The sequence below is a fragment of the Zosterops lateralis genome (genome assembly GCF_965231275.1).
Source record: "Zosterops lateralis genome assembly, chromosome: 1".
NCBI classification, from domain to species: domain Eukaryota; kingdom Metazoa; phylum Chordata; class Aves; order Passeriformes; family Zosteropidae; genus Zosterops; species Zosterops lateralis.
Window position 1 is genome coordinate 113,460,432 of NC_139762.1, and position 16,714 is coordinate 113,477,145.

The window sequence follows — 16,714 nt, forward strand, 5'->3', positions numbered from 1 at the left end:
TCTGTTGGGAAATGCTAGAGACAGCTGCATTCCAAACTAAAATGTGAATGGGCTTGTGGCACTCATAGGAACATTGAGTCTGAATTTATGAGCTCCCTTGGGGATAGAGGAGGAGTTTATCTTGTGTTTTCTCTCCAGACGTGTTCTGTGTCAGCTAATTTTGTAGTCTTAGTTTAGGCTATAAGAATGGAAAGAATTGGTGAACAAAGCTAATTTCTAATTTTAAATATGCATCTCCAGGCCATTTGATAATGCATTCCAAAAAAATTTTGACACTGCGTTTAATATATCCATTATGTAACATAAGACTTCAGCCTCCAGATCTGGTGGCTCAAAACATGGCAGAAAATTAATAAATGTAATAGTTTGCTTTCTGCTTTCTTTTCCAAAACAACCCTATGCAGACTGGCTAAGTGATTTTCCTCTGTACTTTCAAATACTTCACAATTCATTTGATTATTGGTTTATTAGTAGCTATAAATTTTTGCAATCTACAAGAAATCAGTAGGTTGCTACAGACCTAAGTAGTTTCTTGTATGCACATGCAACCCACAGCATAAGCCACAATAACATCTTTTGCTTTTTTCATTAATATGCTTATAATATCTAATACTAATTTATTAGTCTGTTTATAAATTTGTTATTTATGGAAGGGCAATCTAAAATGTAACAATTTAGTCTCACTGTAGTAGGATTCTAACAGTGCAGTAAAAAATAGAGATGTTGTATAGAAACAGAAAAATTACAGGCAGCAGTCAGGATGTGTAAGCCTACTATGAACCAGTGGTGAAACCCCGCCCCAACGAAATGAATTTTCCCTCTTTGATTTTTTTTTAAGCGAAAGAATTATTATTCAAAGTTCCAGAAATTTCTCATAAACACAGACGAAACAGCAAAAAGGAGATAAAATCCCTACATTCATTTTGCTACTCTCTGTCTTCTCTATTTTGATATTTACAGGGTTCTTCAAAGTATCAGTTTTTCCTGTTATCTCCTACAGTTTTCTGCAAAATTCTGTAGTGAATTATATAACCTTAGCTAAAATTTATGCATTTTCTGTAACTTCTGAAGATTTATGAACTCTAGAATGAGTAGTTATTTCTTGCTCAAAAAGAGATTCTGGCCTTTTCTAAAATACAATACAAACCCATTTTTTTAGTTTGTTTATAATATAGAAACACTATATGATTTGAAGATGAAGTTCACATATAGATGTAATCTTAGAACTAGCAAGAATTTGTCAGGTATGTTTTATTTTTAAGGCCAAATTCTGCATAAATTTGCACATCTCATTTATATGAGTCCAGTTTCTGCAGGCTGTCTGCCTGTATATGTAGGTAAACCTTAGTGCAATTTTAAGACAGATAGGAGTTTGTGATATGTATTGATATTTAATTAGAGTTGCACATATTGATAGAAGTTAGGGGGAAATATTTTTATATAAGAAAAAATTATACATTTAATATAAAAAAATTGTCATTGCAAGTGCAAAAATTAGGTAAACAATGAGCTTCAGTTTTAGTGGAATTTAATACTATCTAAATAAAACTGTCTTTTATTCAAGTACTTAATGGTTTAAGTCTGGAAATGGTCATGGGGTATTGTTTACTTTCATCTGGAAGTCCTGTGACTGATCTTGTAAAGCACTGGGCAGAATGAATAAGCAATATTGGAAAATGTTAAGTCATTGCATTTCTAAGAACTCAAGGGCAAGACATTCTGACAAAATTTTTAAGAGTGGAACTGTCAAATTCCCAATAATATAATTCATCTCATTCAATTATATAAATATTTATATATCTCAAAGCTTGCAGTTGAAATCCATGTGAGGAAACCTGTACTCAGGATTTCCAAACACTTGTACATGTATTCTGTACGATGATCACAAAGTTTTGCTGTTGCAGCTTCTGTCAGTACTGGAAAGAAGTGAAATTATTCCCAAATAATTTTGAGAATCCCTACCTAAGAATTTCAATTACTTATCGTCCGGATGAAATTAACTATTTGTTTCTTTATGTTTCCGTTTGTTTTAAATGTCTTGAATATGCTATTTCTATACAAAAATGTTCTGAAGACTGAAGAAGCCGTTTCTGCAAACTTGCAGTCATTAGCTATTTATGAAGCTCAATACTGCATGAAATAGTTATCAGAAATGTTTCTGCATATACTTGATATATTTTCACTCTGTATTTTATAACCTGACCTGGGACAGAGAACATGATCTGAATTGACCTCCTGTGAATCTGATTTCCAGCTTGACCCTCTCAGCTGGGATATGTGAGCTCCTAAGGCTCTGCTTCCTCAGCTGGTTTGGAGATTCTAAGTCCACTTAGAACTACGTCCTCTTGAACTTGGAACCTAATTTCTTCACTCTCCAATAAATATTTAAAGCAAAGCAAAATGAAATTGGACCTAAGCTTGCCCATTCTATTGAAATTCATTCTTCAAATAACTTATTTCCAGAGGCAGCCCTGAAAGCCACTGGACACCTAATTTCTGACAACTTTGAAAATCCTATCTGAGATATAGCAAGACTCATTTAAAACAAAATAAAAAGTAGCAAAGCAAATGTTTTTGCAAAATGGGCATATGCTATTAAGATTGATGAAACTGTATTCATCCATTTGACATTCTGAAATTGCAAGCATATACAGGTCAATTTAAGCTGTATCTCTCATTGGTTCTTTACAAATGGGTCCTATGCTTGTGTTGATATGCAATGAAGAATACACCTATAAACATCAGGCTGCAGAATTAGCAGCTTGAAAAAGCTGCTGTAACTGTTATGCAGAATCAGGTAGCTGTTATAAAGTGTGTGCAGGAGTTAGTAAACGGAAGAAATGTCAGTTTCTATTGGAATTGAAATAGGAAATTAAATAATTCAAATAAATTAACTTCTTTCTCTGATTCTGCCTGCAGCTTCAGCTAAAGGATCTGGACACTAAACAAGAGTTGAGCTTTCACACTGAAGCCCCATGTCTGTTTGGAGAAGATGGATTTGAGACTGTGACAGAGCTTGCTGCAGTCAGGCCAGACCAGCCACCACTCAGGGGTATGCTGCTGAAATGAAAAAGAAATATATGAGCAAATACATGCACACACAGAGAATTGTAAACTGCCTTATATCTAGGTACAAGATCAAAAACTATTTTATTTATACTAAAACCCCACTCAAATTACTTTTAACTATTCATTCAATAAACTGGGAATCACAGAATAACAGATTCACTTGGTTGGAAGAGACCTTCAAGATCATCAAGTCCAACCCAACCCTAACCTCAACTAATCCATGGCATGAATGCCACATCCAATCCTTTTTTAAACACATCCAGGGATGGTGACTCCACCACCTCCCTGGTAGGCAGAAAATTCTAGTACTTTATCACTCTTTCAGTAAAAAATCTTTCTCCTAAAATCCAACCTATATTTCCCTTGGTGCAGCTTAAGTCTGTGTCCTCTCATTCTGTCAGTTGCTGCCTGGAGAAAGAGACCAATCCTCACCTGACTGCAGCCACCTTTCAGGGAGTTGTAGAGAGTGATAAGGTCACCTCTGAGTCTCATTTTTTCCGGGCTAAACAACCCCAGCTCCCCCAGTCATTCCTCACAGGGTTTGTGTCCCAAGCCCCTCACCAGCCTTGTTGCCTCCTCTGGACGTGCTCAAGTGTCTCAATGTCCTCCCTAAACTGAGGGCCCAGAACTGGACCCAGCATCTCAGGTGTGCCCTCACCAGTGCCCAGGACAGGGGAAGAATGACCTCCCTGCTCCTGCTGGCCACACCATTCCTGATCCAGGCCAGGATACCATTGACCCTCTTGGCCACCAGGGCACACTGCTGGCTCCTGTTCAGCTGCTGTCACCAAAACCCCCAGGTCCCTTTCTGCCTGGGCACTGTCTGGCCACACCAGCCCCAGCCTATAACACTGCAGGGGGGTATTGTGGCCAAAGTGCAGGACTCAGTATTTAGACTTGTTAAACTTCATCCTACTGCATGCCACCTATCCATCCAATTATTCCAGGTCTCTCTTCAGAGCCCTCCCACCTTCCAACAGACTGACACATGCTCCCAGCTTTGTGTTATCTGCAAATTTACTAATGAAAGATTCGATACCCTCATCCATGTCATAAATAAAAATATTGAACAGAACTGGCCCCAGCACAGACTCCTGAAGGACACCACTGGTGACTGTCCCCAGCTGGATACAGCACCATTCCCCACCACTCTCTGGACCTGGCCATGCAGCCAGTTCTTAACCCAGCAAAGAGTGCTCCTGTCCAAGCCCCGGGCTGCCAGCTTTCCCAGGAGTGTGCTGTGGGAGACAGTGTCAAAGACCTTGTTGAAGTCCAAATTGACAACTTCTACAGCCTTTCCTGCATCCACCAGGCAGGTTACCTGGTCATAAAAGGAGACCAGGTTGGTCAAACATAACCTACCTCTCCTAAACCCGTGCTGGCTGGGCCTGAGACCTTGGCCATCTGTAAGTGGTGCATATGTGTATCTAGTTAAAGCATTTTCTTCTGTTTTAAAACAACTGACATGCATTGTTTTCACTAGACTAAGTACCAATTTGAAAGTCTGAAAAATGCACAAAGCCCAGCTAGTATATTTTAATGGCAGTTTTCAGAAAATGACTGATTTACACTTAATGAGGGACTAAATCACAGATTAAAAAAGGGAGGTGCAAAGTCACAATGGCACGAATCACAAAGAGAAAATGCAGGGGTTTTTTAGGCTTTCTTCAAGTCCCATTTCTGTCCCTGAAGTCATATTTCATTTCATCATTGTATTTAAAGTATAACATCTTCCTTTGTTCAGATTACATTTTATAAAATATGTAGAAAAGAATTCTCATTCATTATACTCTGTGAACAGAAGTCTTAGTTAAAATATTTAAAACTTTTTGTGTGTAATATCTAACTGGAGGCTAGACTGCAAATGGAAATATATCTTAAGAGTCTGTTATAACATTTAATCCTTCACAGAACCCATTAAAAATCCTCTGTCATGCTGCCTCAAGGAATATGTATTGTATAACTCATCAGACAAAAGTCATGGCAAGCCATCCTTTGTTGTGAAGAATAATAACAATGCATATTTGTATAAATAGCTGAGCCATTTCTGCTGAACATATTAAATTATGTTGGCCATAATTCTCAAAATATGACATTAAAACAAAATTCAGCTGATCCAGAACAAAAAGTGGTTTTCATCTTCCGTTATGTCTGTGTTTTTTCCTTGGTAAAATGTTAGAGTTAATAAATCCTAACTCAATTTAAGACCTATAATTTCTACAAAAACTCCAGGTCTTTTTACAAAGCATGATAAAACCAGTCTGACTCTTTCAGGTTATTCCAGAATCCAGAAGTAGGATATTTTCTCCTTCTATAATGCAAGCATGGGTTGTTGCATTGATTCATAAAGGACATTTCACCCCTGATGCTGTAGTGTGTGCTGTGAGATAGCCAGCAATCTATATAAAACTCAGAAAATTGATGTTAATTTCTATAACGTAATTCCTCGTTCTTGAAATTAATCTTGTACTAAAATATATTGGTTTATAATGCTTGATAATTACATTGCTAATAATCTCATTTGATAATGTCTTGTGTCACTGATTTTTTCATGGCAGAAGTCCTTTACTTGATCAATGTCCATACAGGAACACTCCCTGCATCAGGAACTGATGCAGATGTATTTATCACAGTATTTGGAGACGGGGGAGATTCCTGCAAAAGGAGACTAGGGCGCTCACATTTTGAAAGAGGGCAGGTTAGTACTGACTCATTTTCCTTACGTTTGTTTGATGTGTTTAATTTTTTTATTTTCTAATACCATATTTCTTTCCAATTATGAAATACCAGCATGGATGTTACACTCTGGTAAACTATGGAACAACTGTGTTGCTTACTAAGTATAGGCGTTTCGTCTGAATTGAGATTAGTTTGAATACCGATAAATTTAAAATCCACAAACTACCAGTAAATGTTCTTAGAATCTGGAAGTGAATCCAATGATATATAAAATTCTATGGCTTAATTTTCACCTATTTGTGAAGCTAGTATAGAAATATCAGGGCTATTTCCTGTGACTGCACCTTTTTTTCTCTTTTTCTTTTTTTTTTTTTTTTTTTTTTTTAAATTTGCCCAGATAGAGTTGAAAGAAAGATTTTAAATGTGATAACTACTATATGTTAATTAATCCATTTATCTGTAGAATTGCAAACAGGTAAACCTGCTTGTAAACATATTTGTCTGCTCAAGGTAAATCCTAGGAGAGATTTCGTGGTCAACCTTTGCTTATTACCATATTAATGATTATATCTACACAACAGGTTCACCCATACCCTGAACTCACAGCGCTTGATCAATTCATCCTGTACAATAAAGCAGAATTCTCTGTATGTTTTCATACTGTTCCTAATGCTCTCTCATAACTGAGATGCCATAACTTTCCTAGGCAACCTGTTCCACTGCTTTACTGACCTTGCACTTAACAACTCTTCATTCACTAGATTTATTATGTCTTCTTGAGCTTAGAAACTTAGAAACCAGCCACACCATTTTGTCCCAGAGTCATATTCTAGTCATTGGTACTTTTTCTTCCATGAATTTGTATAAATTGTTCTATAGACATGTGATAAGTGTCCATAGTCTCCTGTGTCAATTGCATTTGATCTGCTACCTGAGTAAAACTAAACTTTCACATACTACTTAAATCTCATTCCACATTTTTTTTGGAAGACACAGTGAATGTTTCCTTTCATGTCACCTTCTCTTTGCTTTTCCCTTGCTTTATAGACCTCTACCCTCTGTGCACTTGTATTGCTGTGTTGTTCTTTGCAAAGAAAAATGTCTTTTTAATCTTCCTACTTAGACTTTTCTCTATCTTGTTCTTGCTCTTCAATAATGTTTCCTTTTTTTTAAGATGCTATTTTTTTTTCAGAATCCTACAGTCTTAGTCCAAACTGTGCTATAACATCATAGGAAGAGCTTTATGATATTGATTTTCTGGATGATATTATTAAAAATACAGGTTAATCCTAGGCATTTTTGAGGACAACTAGAAGGGTTAATGAAAAGTGTAAAGGCACATAGTCAGTGACATAATCCGAGAAAGAACTCTAAAAAGAAATATTTCACATGGTATTTCATACATGGATGTCAATACAGAGTCAGTGGTGCGGCTGTGAGTGATAAAGAAATCAGAGCCACTGTGTTGAGCAGCAGAGTGCTGAGTGTCTTCCCAAGCAGTTCCTTTGTTTTCAGGGAGCAGTCTTTGTGCTGTAGACAATGAAAATGTTCTTCAGCTTAGGTATTTTGTGTGTTCGCATTCTTCATTGTTCGATAGGCTCCTGGGAGAGGGTTGAGCAGTGGGATAACAAAATGTTCTGACCATACTGAGCTATTTAAGGTAATAAATATTAAAGCTGGTGGCAGAGACTGCAGAAGAACCTCATACAGAGTGAATGGGTAATAAAACGGCAGATTAAATTCTTTGTAGCTAAATGAAAAGCAGTGGCTGTGTGGGGGAATAACCCCTTAAATTTGCATGCAAAATGATGGGCTCTGAAAGATGAAAGTAGCAGGATGTCATCTTAGTAGAAGAAAAACAAAAGGAAAACAGAACAAATAAAATGTTTAGAAATTATTTTAAAAAACCCAATAAAAACCAACCAACCAAAAACCACCAAAAAAACCCCAAACAACAAAATCCAACCACTTCGAGACAGAAAACAAAATTATACCTCCAAAGATGTTCACTGGTGCAGATGCATAATGGATGCTGTGTTTTGTTGATTCACGTGTCTTAAAAAGTGCAAGAATGTCAAATGATATGAAATATCTTCCATACAAAGAACAATGGAGCAAGCAAGCATGTTTAGTCTGGAAAAGAGATGATGAGAGGAAAGGTGAGGGAGACAAGAAATATAAAATGGCATAGAGAAAATGAACATTTCTATTTCTTCGTGAAATACAAGAGCTCAAGAGCATTCAATGTAATGTGCAGGTGGCAGATTCAAAACAAAAGGAGGTGGCTTTTTTTGCTCCATGTGTAATTAATACATTTTACTTTCTAGCACAAGATGTTGCAGATGGTAAAAGACATATTGATGCAAAGAGCCATTGCACATTGTCATGGAAGACAACTTTCCACTGAGGTTGTTAAGTGCAAAGACAATCTCTGGCTCAGGCAATCTCTGAACCACAAATTGCAAAAGGCTGAGAGACTTTATATTCAAGAAGCATCTCTATATATTTGCCCTGTTTTTCAACTCTTCCCTAGAAATCTGTTACTGGTAGCTGTTGGCAACACTATATGGGACTAGATGGATCTGCAATTTAAAATACTACTAGTAGTCTTACATTCCTTTTACATTGAAGTTCATCAATAAAAAAATTGGAGTGGGGTTATAGTGAGAGGTTCTAAGAATAGAAGGTGAAAGGAAGGAATGTAAAGAGCAAGCTTTCTTGAGAGACAAGGTTATGTCAGTAATATCCCTGAAAAATGTGGAATGGACACACAAAGAAAGCAAAGTTAAGGAAACTAGAGACACACAAAAAAGGATCTCTCTTTATTGATGAAGAACATGAATATAAGGAAAATCTAGGAAGATAAAAAAATTAAACCAAGTGTAAAAAACAGAGTAAAATGGGTTTGCAAAGCAGTTTAAATAGAATCATTTTGGCTTTCATTAGTTGTGCTTCCAGTAGTGTGTTTAATACAGTTCCAAATGTCTTTATACTGAAGGGGGAAAAAAGAAATATAATGACATCAACCAAAAGTACATTCTTACTAATGCTGAGGGAGTAGGCAATTTAATGTATTATTATGAGAATTCATTGATAACAATGGGTGATTATGACCACTGTTGTCTAATGAATGTTAATTATTGTCACAAAGAATGAAACTAATGATAGGCCCCTTTCTCAATTAGAGTTCGCTGTGAAGGAACATGAATATTAGCAATACAGGCTATTTCCTCTAAGTCAAAGGTCATGTAGACTGACAGGAAAATTATATTTGGCTTGGAACTACAAAGAATAAAATTAAAAAGCAATGAGTGCTCCCAAAAAGTTATTTGTAAGAGGTTCCTCCCAGCCAGATCTTATTTTGGGCTTCATATACTTAAATGCAGGGGTATAACTTGCCATGGTAACTGTTTGAGGATATCATGGAAATAACAAGGTATGAATGCTGGAAGTCCCAAGGCTGTGATAGGAATAATAACTTAGATGTTTTCTTTTTCTGATCACATTGTGGAGCATAGTCTGACACAGACAGGAGAATGGACCAGATGACATAATTCGTTCTAAAAATCATCTCTTCCTTCATTGCTTTCTGGTCCTCATGCTTTTTCCTGCCTGGTGGCAAATTGGTTGGCAACAAATAAAAATTGTAGCGTCTGTTTCTACTATCCATCTGGGGTTTTTTAATGTCACCCACACACATGCCCATGTATCTACCCACCCACTTATATTATCTTGCACAGAACACATTCATTCTCTCACTCACATAATTTATTCCTCCCAACATGCACTAGTGCAGTTGCCATTTAGCTTTTGTTTACTGGTAGCCGTAGCAATATTTAAACAGATGTCTATTTACATCTGAGGAGCACATCAATTCTTGCCTGCATGCGTGCACAGCCTTAGTTATAGTTTCTAATGTCAGTATCTTCCTTTGTTTGCATAGTCGTCAACAGTATTTCTGTTCAGAGTTGAATAATATGACATTATTTGAATAATAGGGTGTCTTAGAATGTAAAATACTTGAAAATGTTTTAAAATAAAATTCCTTATCTAAACAAAAAATTTAAGTTACCAGGTCTATCCTGATTTTTGAAGAACTCCCTTTGTTTCAGCTGTGAGGGATTAGCTGAACTTCAATTTTCATTAGTTTTCTCTAGGTTTTTTCAATCAGAGGTTTCTTTCTACCTAGAACAGAAGGATGTTTTTTGTAATAAAACCTGAGCTGCAGTGATCATGAAGAAGAGAAAATGTAGATATTCAAGGATACAAATAGTTTCTGAACAGGTTCTCCAAATATGAATGTCAGCTTACAACATCTTTCCTTATTTTCAGAAAAAGACCCTCCAACATTAAAAGGAATCTGTCTTTCCAAATGCAAACTTCTAAAACATAAAAGATAAGGTATATGGTCTAATCAGTGTGCTCTTCGTTTTGCTTTATCTTCTCAGGTTTCTATCTCTGAAATGAGAGCAGTAGACCTTGGACAGTTAAACAAAGTGCTTGTTGAGCACCATGATGTGGGTTATGGAGCCGGATGGTACCTCGACCAAATCATCATCCATGAGTCAGGCAAGACTGATGAACAATATGTATTTCTTTGCCAGCAATGGTTAGACAGTGGAGTCGGTGATGCACAGATGGAACGAACACTGAAACTTCTTGGAAAAGTCAGGAATGGAATGTTGACAGGAAAGATTTATGGTAAGGTCCAAAATCCTCAAAACTCCTTCCAGATTTTGTTTTCATTGTAATCCTTTTTTTTTTTTTTTTTTTTTTTTTCTTATTTTGGTTATTTTTAAGGCTAAAGCCAAACTACAGAAACAGTATAGCTTGAATGTGAACTGCCTCTCTCACACCAATTTTCCCTCCAAACACTTTCCTGAGATGGTAAATACAATTACAATGCTCAGGGAAGAAAAACTAGACCGTAAGGGAGATATTAAGTGACAGAGGCAATAAAGGTACTATGACTTTAGTCGAGGTTAGAAAAAAAGCTGAAGCAGAAAGAAGTAGGTTGCTCCATATGGTATTCAATGCAGAGCAGAAGGCTCCTGCAACAGTGATGAAATCACAAGAAGAGATACAAAAACTCTTTTAGCAAAATGCAATTTTCCCTTATGTTCATTTATTTGCAGAAAGCATTTGCTTTTATTTGCAGTTTTCTTTTTTACTTATATCAATGGCACAAGTTCTTGCAAACAGTTAGTTGACCTGAACTCAATATTCTATTCAAACTGTTTAATTAATAAACAACCAAAATTCAGAAACAACTTCGACACTGAAAACATGCTTTGCCAGGATACTGGATTTTTTAGCTCTCACATGTGTCTTTTTTGAAGAGATGTAAAATGCTGGTTTGGGTCCATTTATGAAAACTGAATCAGAACTGATAGACCAAGCTATGCAAAGTTTAACCAATCTGAAAGTGTGAATTTTCATTCTGTATCAGCCATTTTGTAAACCAATCTCTATTAACTTCCCTGATACTGCATATTTCCTTTTATGTTCAGAGAATCTTATGCTATACATAGTTGCAGACAAAACTAATAGATTATATCCTCATATTTAGCCATCTATAGTTAGTCTACTCATGAATACCTTGTGTCATCTAACAAAACAGAAATAATGATACTGATACAACAGAAGAACAGGAAACCATGAGAAATATAAGCATAGTATGAACAGCTAGAGTAGTGACAACTTCAGAACAAGAAATAGCTGTATTTCACCACTGCAAATATTCTAGGTCTTTATTAAGGAGATTTAATAGGTGTCCTACATAGTCCACAGAGCAAGGCAAGTTCAGAGCAGAAGCCCAAGGTTGGTCAAAGTCTGTCACATCTTTCTTCACTGATAATATGAAAAGCCAGAGAAATCTTGCGTCCTTGTTTATGCACCTTGATTAATGTCTGAATATAGCTGTGTAAAAATTATTCTCTTCCTTGGTTTCCCACACACATACATAGTCCCCAAAAATCTGAGTACAGACTTGATAATAATTTCATGTCTATGGTTATTAACAATCAGTGCTGTATCTATTGAAAATCATTTTTGGTCTGGGTGTTTAATAAATCCAGATATAATAGGAAAAGTAAGCAGAGAGCCTATGAAGAATGGATAAATAAAAGACAAATCAGCAAAGAGCAGTACACCTTAGGGGTCAGAAACTATATGGATACAATGGAACTTACTACATTTCAAGATAAATCAGATTTTATAAAAGAAGTAAAAAAGTAAGTGTTTTTCAACCATTTACTTAAGAAAAGGACCTTCAAAGACAAGTAATTATTCAGGAACAATAGAGTTCAGACTGAAGATCATGTAGGTATAATCCCTAAACAAATAGAATACCTCATCTCTCTTTTCATTAAGGAACCATTGTGTTAGTCAAGGAAGCAAAAACAGTTACCAATGGGATGAGCTTATTTGAAATCAAAAAATCTGAAACAAAAATAGAACTTTGAATTCCATTTACTCAAACAGTGACAATCAGAGTAGTTGTTAGTCCAGGGGCAGATCTAATAGCAAGGATTTAAAACAATTTTATGAGACTTAACATCAGCAAACATAATACTTCCATCTGAACAATAGAAAGCATAATGTAGGTGAATATAGACCTAGTAATTGTTCACATAAAAATCTTTATAACAGACTTTTGAAAAAAGGAATAGTTGAGATAATAGAGGCAAATAGGAAATGAGAAGGAATGCACCATGATTTTACTAAAGGTAGAGTGTAAAACAAAATGATACTACAGAAACACTTTTCATTAAGACAAATGTAATGACATTTAAACTGTCTAAATTTCTGTCTTGAATTTTATTTTCTCTATGGGAAATTATTAGGTAATCACAAGAAAGTGAAAAGTAGTAGTAAAAGGAAGAATTATACAGAGCTGGAGAAGTTACAATGAATATGTTAATGAAATCTTTTGGTCCTACAAAGCTGGGAGTGCTATCAGGAGAAGAAGAGGTTGTGTGATAAACTTTGAACGAAAGGAATTGAACAGAATTTTGTGCCAAACAGCTTGTATACAATTAGGTGTAAACTCAACTAGCTATTTGGGCTCTCAATTCTGACGCATGGTCCTAATTTCAATTGTCTTGGGTTTTTTTTAGAATTAGGAACAAGTTGTAGCTAAAGGTCTAAAAACTGTATTTGATCTGCATTGCTGTGTTTTGCAACAATTTCTGCTACACAAATTCATCAGCAGAAGGACTATGAGAAATACCTGGGTTTGTTATAAGATCACAAGATAATTTTGAGGCAGTAATGTGCCATGGCTATGGGGTTACTGTGACCCCACAATGTGTGTAGGCATTATCAGTCAAAATCAAAGTGGATTATTGGCTTTACAGAGAAACTATGATATTTCACCAGAAATGCCACGTGTAATTGTGACCACCTATGTCCAGAAGGAGTGGATCAAACTGGAATAGTTGTAAAGAAGATATGATAACTGAGAAAATTTCTTGCAAATGGGTATTGAAAAAAAAAGTGACAGATTCAGAATAGTTAATGAAATGTTCAAAATGGACACAGTAGTGATCTATCAAATTAATTGTGGCTTACACATCAAGGATGGAAGAGAGTTATTTAAGCTAACAAAGTTGTCCTAAAAATGAATGGTTTCAGCAGTCCATTAATGCCTCTCCGAGAGAAGTAAAAAAATTCTGAGAAAGAAACAAAGAAAGATTAGAGTTTTAGCATTGTACTCTGTGTTGGGTTGACTCTGGCTGGATTCCAGGTGCCCACCAAGGCTGCTTATCATTCCCCTCCTCAGCTGGACAGGAGAGAAAAAAAAAAAAAAAAAAAAAAAAAAAAAAAAAAAAAAAAAAAAAGGGTCATAAGTCAAGATAAGGACACAGAGAGATCACTCAGCAGTTACTGCCACGGACCAAACAGGCTTGACTAAGGGAAATTAGCTTTATTTATTATCAATGAAATTAGAACAGGATAATGAGAACTAAACCCAAATCTAAAAACACTTTCCCTCCTTCTTCCTGGGCTAAATTTTACTCTCAATTTTCTCTACCTCCTCACATCCAGTTGTGCAACAAGACAGGAAATTAAGGTTGCAGTCAATTTATCACATTGTCTCTATTGCTCCTTCCTCTTACACTCCAGCATGGGGTGACAAGGGATAGTCCTCCCCAAACTTCTCCAAAGTGAGGCCTTATAAGGGGCTGTCATTCTTCATGAACTGCTCCAGCATGAGTTCCTTCCATAGGGTGTAGTCCTTCAGTAGTAAACCTGCTCTAGCACAGGCTCTCCCCATGGGGCTGGAAGGTCCTGCTGGTAGTCTGCTCCAGTGCAGGCTTCCATGAGGTCACATCCTCCTTTGGACATACCTCATGCTCCCTCATGGGATCCTCCATGGACTGCAGATGGATCTCTGCTCCACCGTGGACTTCCATGGGCCACAGGGGCACAGCTGCCTTGTTATGGTCTTCACCACAGGCTGCAGGAGAGTCTCTGCTCATCCTCCTTCTGCACCGACCTGAGCAACTGCAAAACTGTTTCTCCTGCATTTTCCCACTCTTCTCCAGTTGCAGTTGTGCAGGTCTTCCCTCCCCCACCCTTTCTTAAATCACTTATCCCAGAGGTGCTCTCACCAGCACTGATGGCTCAGCCTTGGCCAGGGTGGGTGTGTCTTGGAGCAAGCAGGCGTTGGCTCTGCTGGACAGGGGGACTTCTAATGGCTTGTCACAGAAGCCATCCCTGAACCTTCCTGCTACCAAAACCTGGCCATGCAAACCCAAAACACTGTTTTAGACTTAACTAAGGAGAAGGAAGGAAGTTGCTTTTAAATTTAATCCTAATAAATTTTTAAGAAATTATGCAATTTAATTTATGTTACAGCAGTGTATGATACTTTACAATCCAACACACATAGTCCTTCTATTCGGTTATACACTGCTAATTTAAAGGTGCAGCATTTCAGTACTAAAGGGCTAAAATACCCTAGATTATTTCACATGGGTTGTGAAATATTTTCATTTTTACTTCCATTTTTTCCACAGATATCATTGGTTTCATTTACATTTAATGCTCATAGGCATGAAAATAGATTTAGGATTATTAATGAAATTGTAACACTGAAGTTATTTTAGATGATTTTATAGCTGGTGAGTACTAAATTTTTATGCCAACAAGCACTGGATTTATGGCACAGATATTCACCTGATCTAAAGCAATAAAGCTTTATTTGCATTAGTTGTAGTAGGAGACAAAGACTTTCCTGTTGTGATTAGGAAGCTGAGGTGACTGAACATTCTGAAGCTGAGATTTATGGACATAAACTCAGAGAGTCTCTGATTCCACTACTCAAAGTATTGTTTTACAAAATAGCTATTTGAAATTATCAGATCCGTACTTTGTCTCACTTCACATAAACACAGCTAAGTCATGTTACTAAAAAATTCTGCTCAGTTCTGCAGTAGCCCAGATAATCAAAAATTCTGATTTTCACAATTTTTTAAAATTGAAATCATGGCTTTGATAATCCTGAATTTTCCATATATTCTACTAAGATAAATTAAAATAATAAAGCTAGCTAAATCAGGGAGTTTTTTTTGAGGGATAGAAGTTTCTGATCTTCAAAACTCTCTTGTTGACTGAAGCTTTAACCAAATATCTGTTCCAGGTAAAGGTGCAGAAGTTACTTAGGAATCTACCTGGCATCAGTCTGCAGTCCTTCTGAGCTTTCAGGGATCTGTCAATTAACCTACATTCCTTAAGTGACTAAATGCTTCAAAAAGACCTAGTAAAAATTCTCCTGGAGTGTTTCTTGAGTCCCTAAAGTAGACAAATCTATGTGATGCTATATAGGACTATTTTTAATCTCTCAGCAAACATTACTTCTTCATAGAAGAAATGGATAAAGTTTTGTACTTTGCTGTCATGATAGTTGTGATGAGGTGTGATAAAAATATCACATTTCAAGCTCTGAACTGGTTTATCTCATCACCATCTTCTTATAGCATGTATGGATCAAATTTTAACATGTTCATTTAAATAAATCCCCCAAAATTAAAACGAAAATATGCCCTTCCCTGACCAAAGGCAAATCTGATAACCAGTAGTATCTTGTAAAAAATATGCTGCTTTTGAATGGTGACTAGTGAGAAAAAAACCTTAAAATCTTAAAATCATCAGGAGATATTTATAAGGGGCAAGGGGAGAAAATAAACAGATTGTCATGGCTCTTCACAAGTCTCTAATGTGGAACTGGCAGTCTCATCTGCATATTGCTCTTGGACTAGCCCATCTCTAAAGTATCAGCTACCATGATGCAAGGACTGATGCCAAATTTGCTTTTCACTAAATCAATGACAGTGACTGAACCTGTTATGTGCCAATATCTGAGCTCAGTACAAAGGTGGGAGTGGGTTGCTAGTCACTCACTAACTCAGCTTGTTACAAATTAAGTTATTATTTTGGATATTCAATGAAACCATTAATTTTTTTCTTCTGTTTTATTTCAACAGGGACTTGGGATGTCCATGTCACAAGTAGTGGTATTTCTTCTAGTTCCATGAACCCTAAAATGTCTCTAACTGTATGCGGTGAAAAAGGTACTTGTACTTCAGTCATATTCCCAAAAGGATGCCTTAAAGAAGAGCAGATTTATGAGACTTCTATTGAACTAAGTAAGAAATTTAATACTATATCCAAAGTTCGCCTAGAAATTGAAGAAGCAGGAGAAGGAGAGACTTGGCATTGCCGTGAGGTAAAAACTAAAACCTAAAGCAATTATTTATTGTTTCTCTATTTTTTTTTAGCTTTTCATATTATATTGTTATTTCTTCCTGTTTTAAGTCCCATCTAAGATTGCTAAATTTTTAATTTACAGAAGCTGCAACACTTGTAGAGTGCTAACTTCAGAGACTGCTCAGAACACTGCAATAGCTATGGATAACAAAATTTTGTAAACTTGGATGGTTTTATGGAGAGCCATACATAC

At 36.3% G+C, this 16,714-nt stretch overlaps 1 protein-coding gene across 1 annotated transcript in view; it reads left to right on the forward strand.

Annotated features, from left to right (window-relative positions):
• Window positions 1-16,714, forward strand: part of RP1 (RP1 axonemal microtubule associated) — a gene marked incomplete at both ends in the record, with an annotated part of 171,442 nt that overhangs the window by 121,158 nt on the left and 33,570 nt on the right. The window contains 4 exons of the mRNA XM_083858160.1: window positions 2,920-3,052; window positions 5,628-5,767; window positions 10,197-10,449; window positions 16,239-16,480. Coding sequence (XP_083714286.1) covers window positions 2,920-3,052; window positions 5,628-5,767; window positions 10,197-10,449; window positions 16,239-16,480 — 768 coding nt within the window. The remainder of the gene's footprint in view (window positions 1-2,919; window positions 3,053-5,627; window positions 5,768-10,196; window positions 10,450-16,238; window positions 16,481-16,714) is intronic.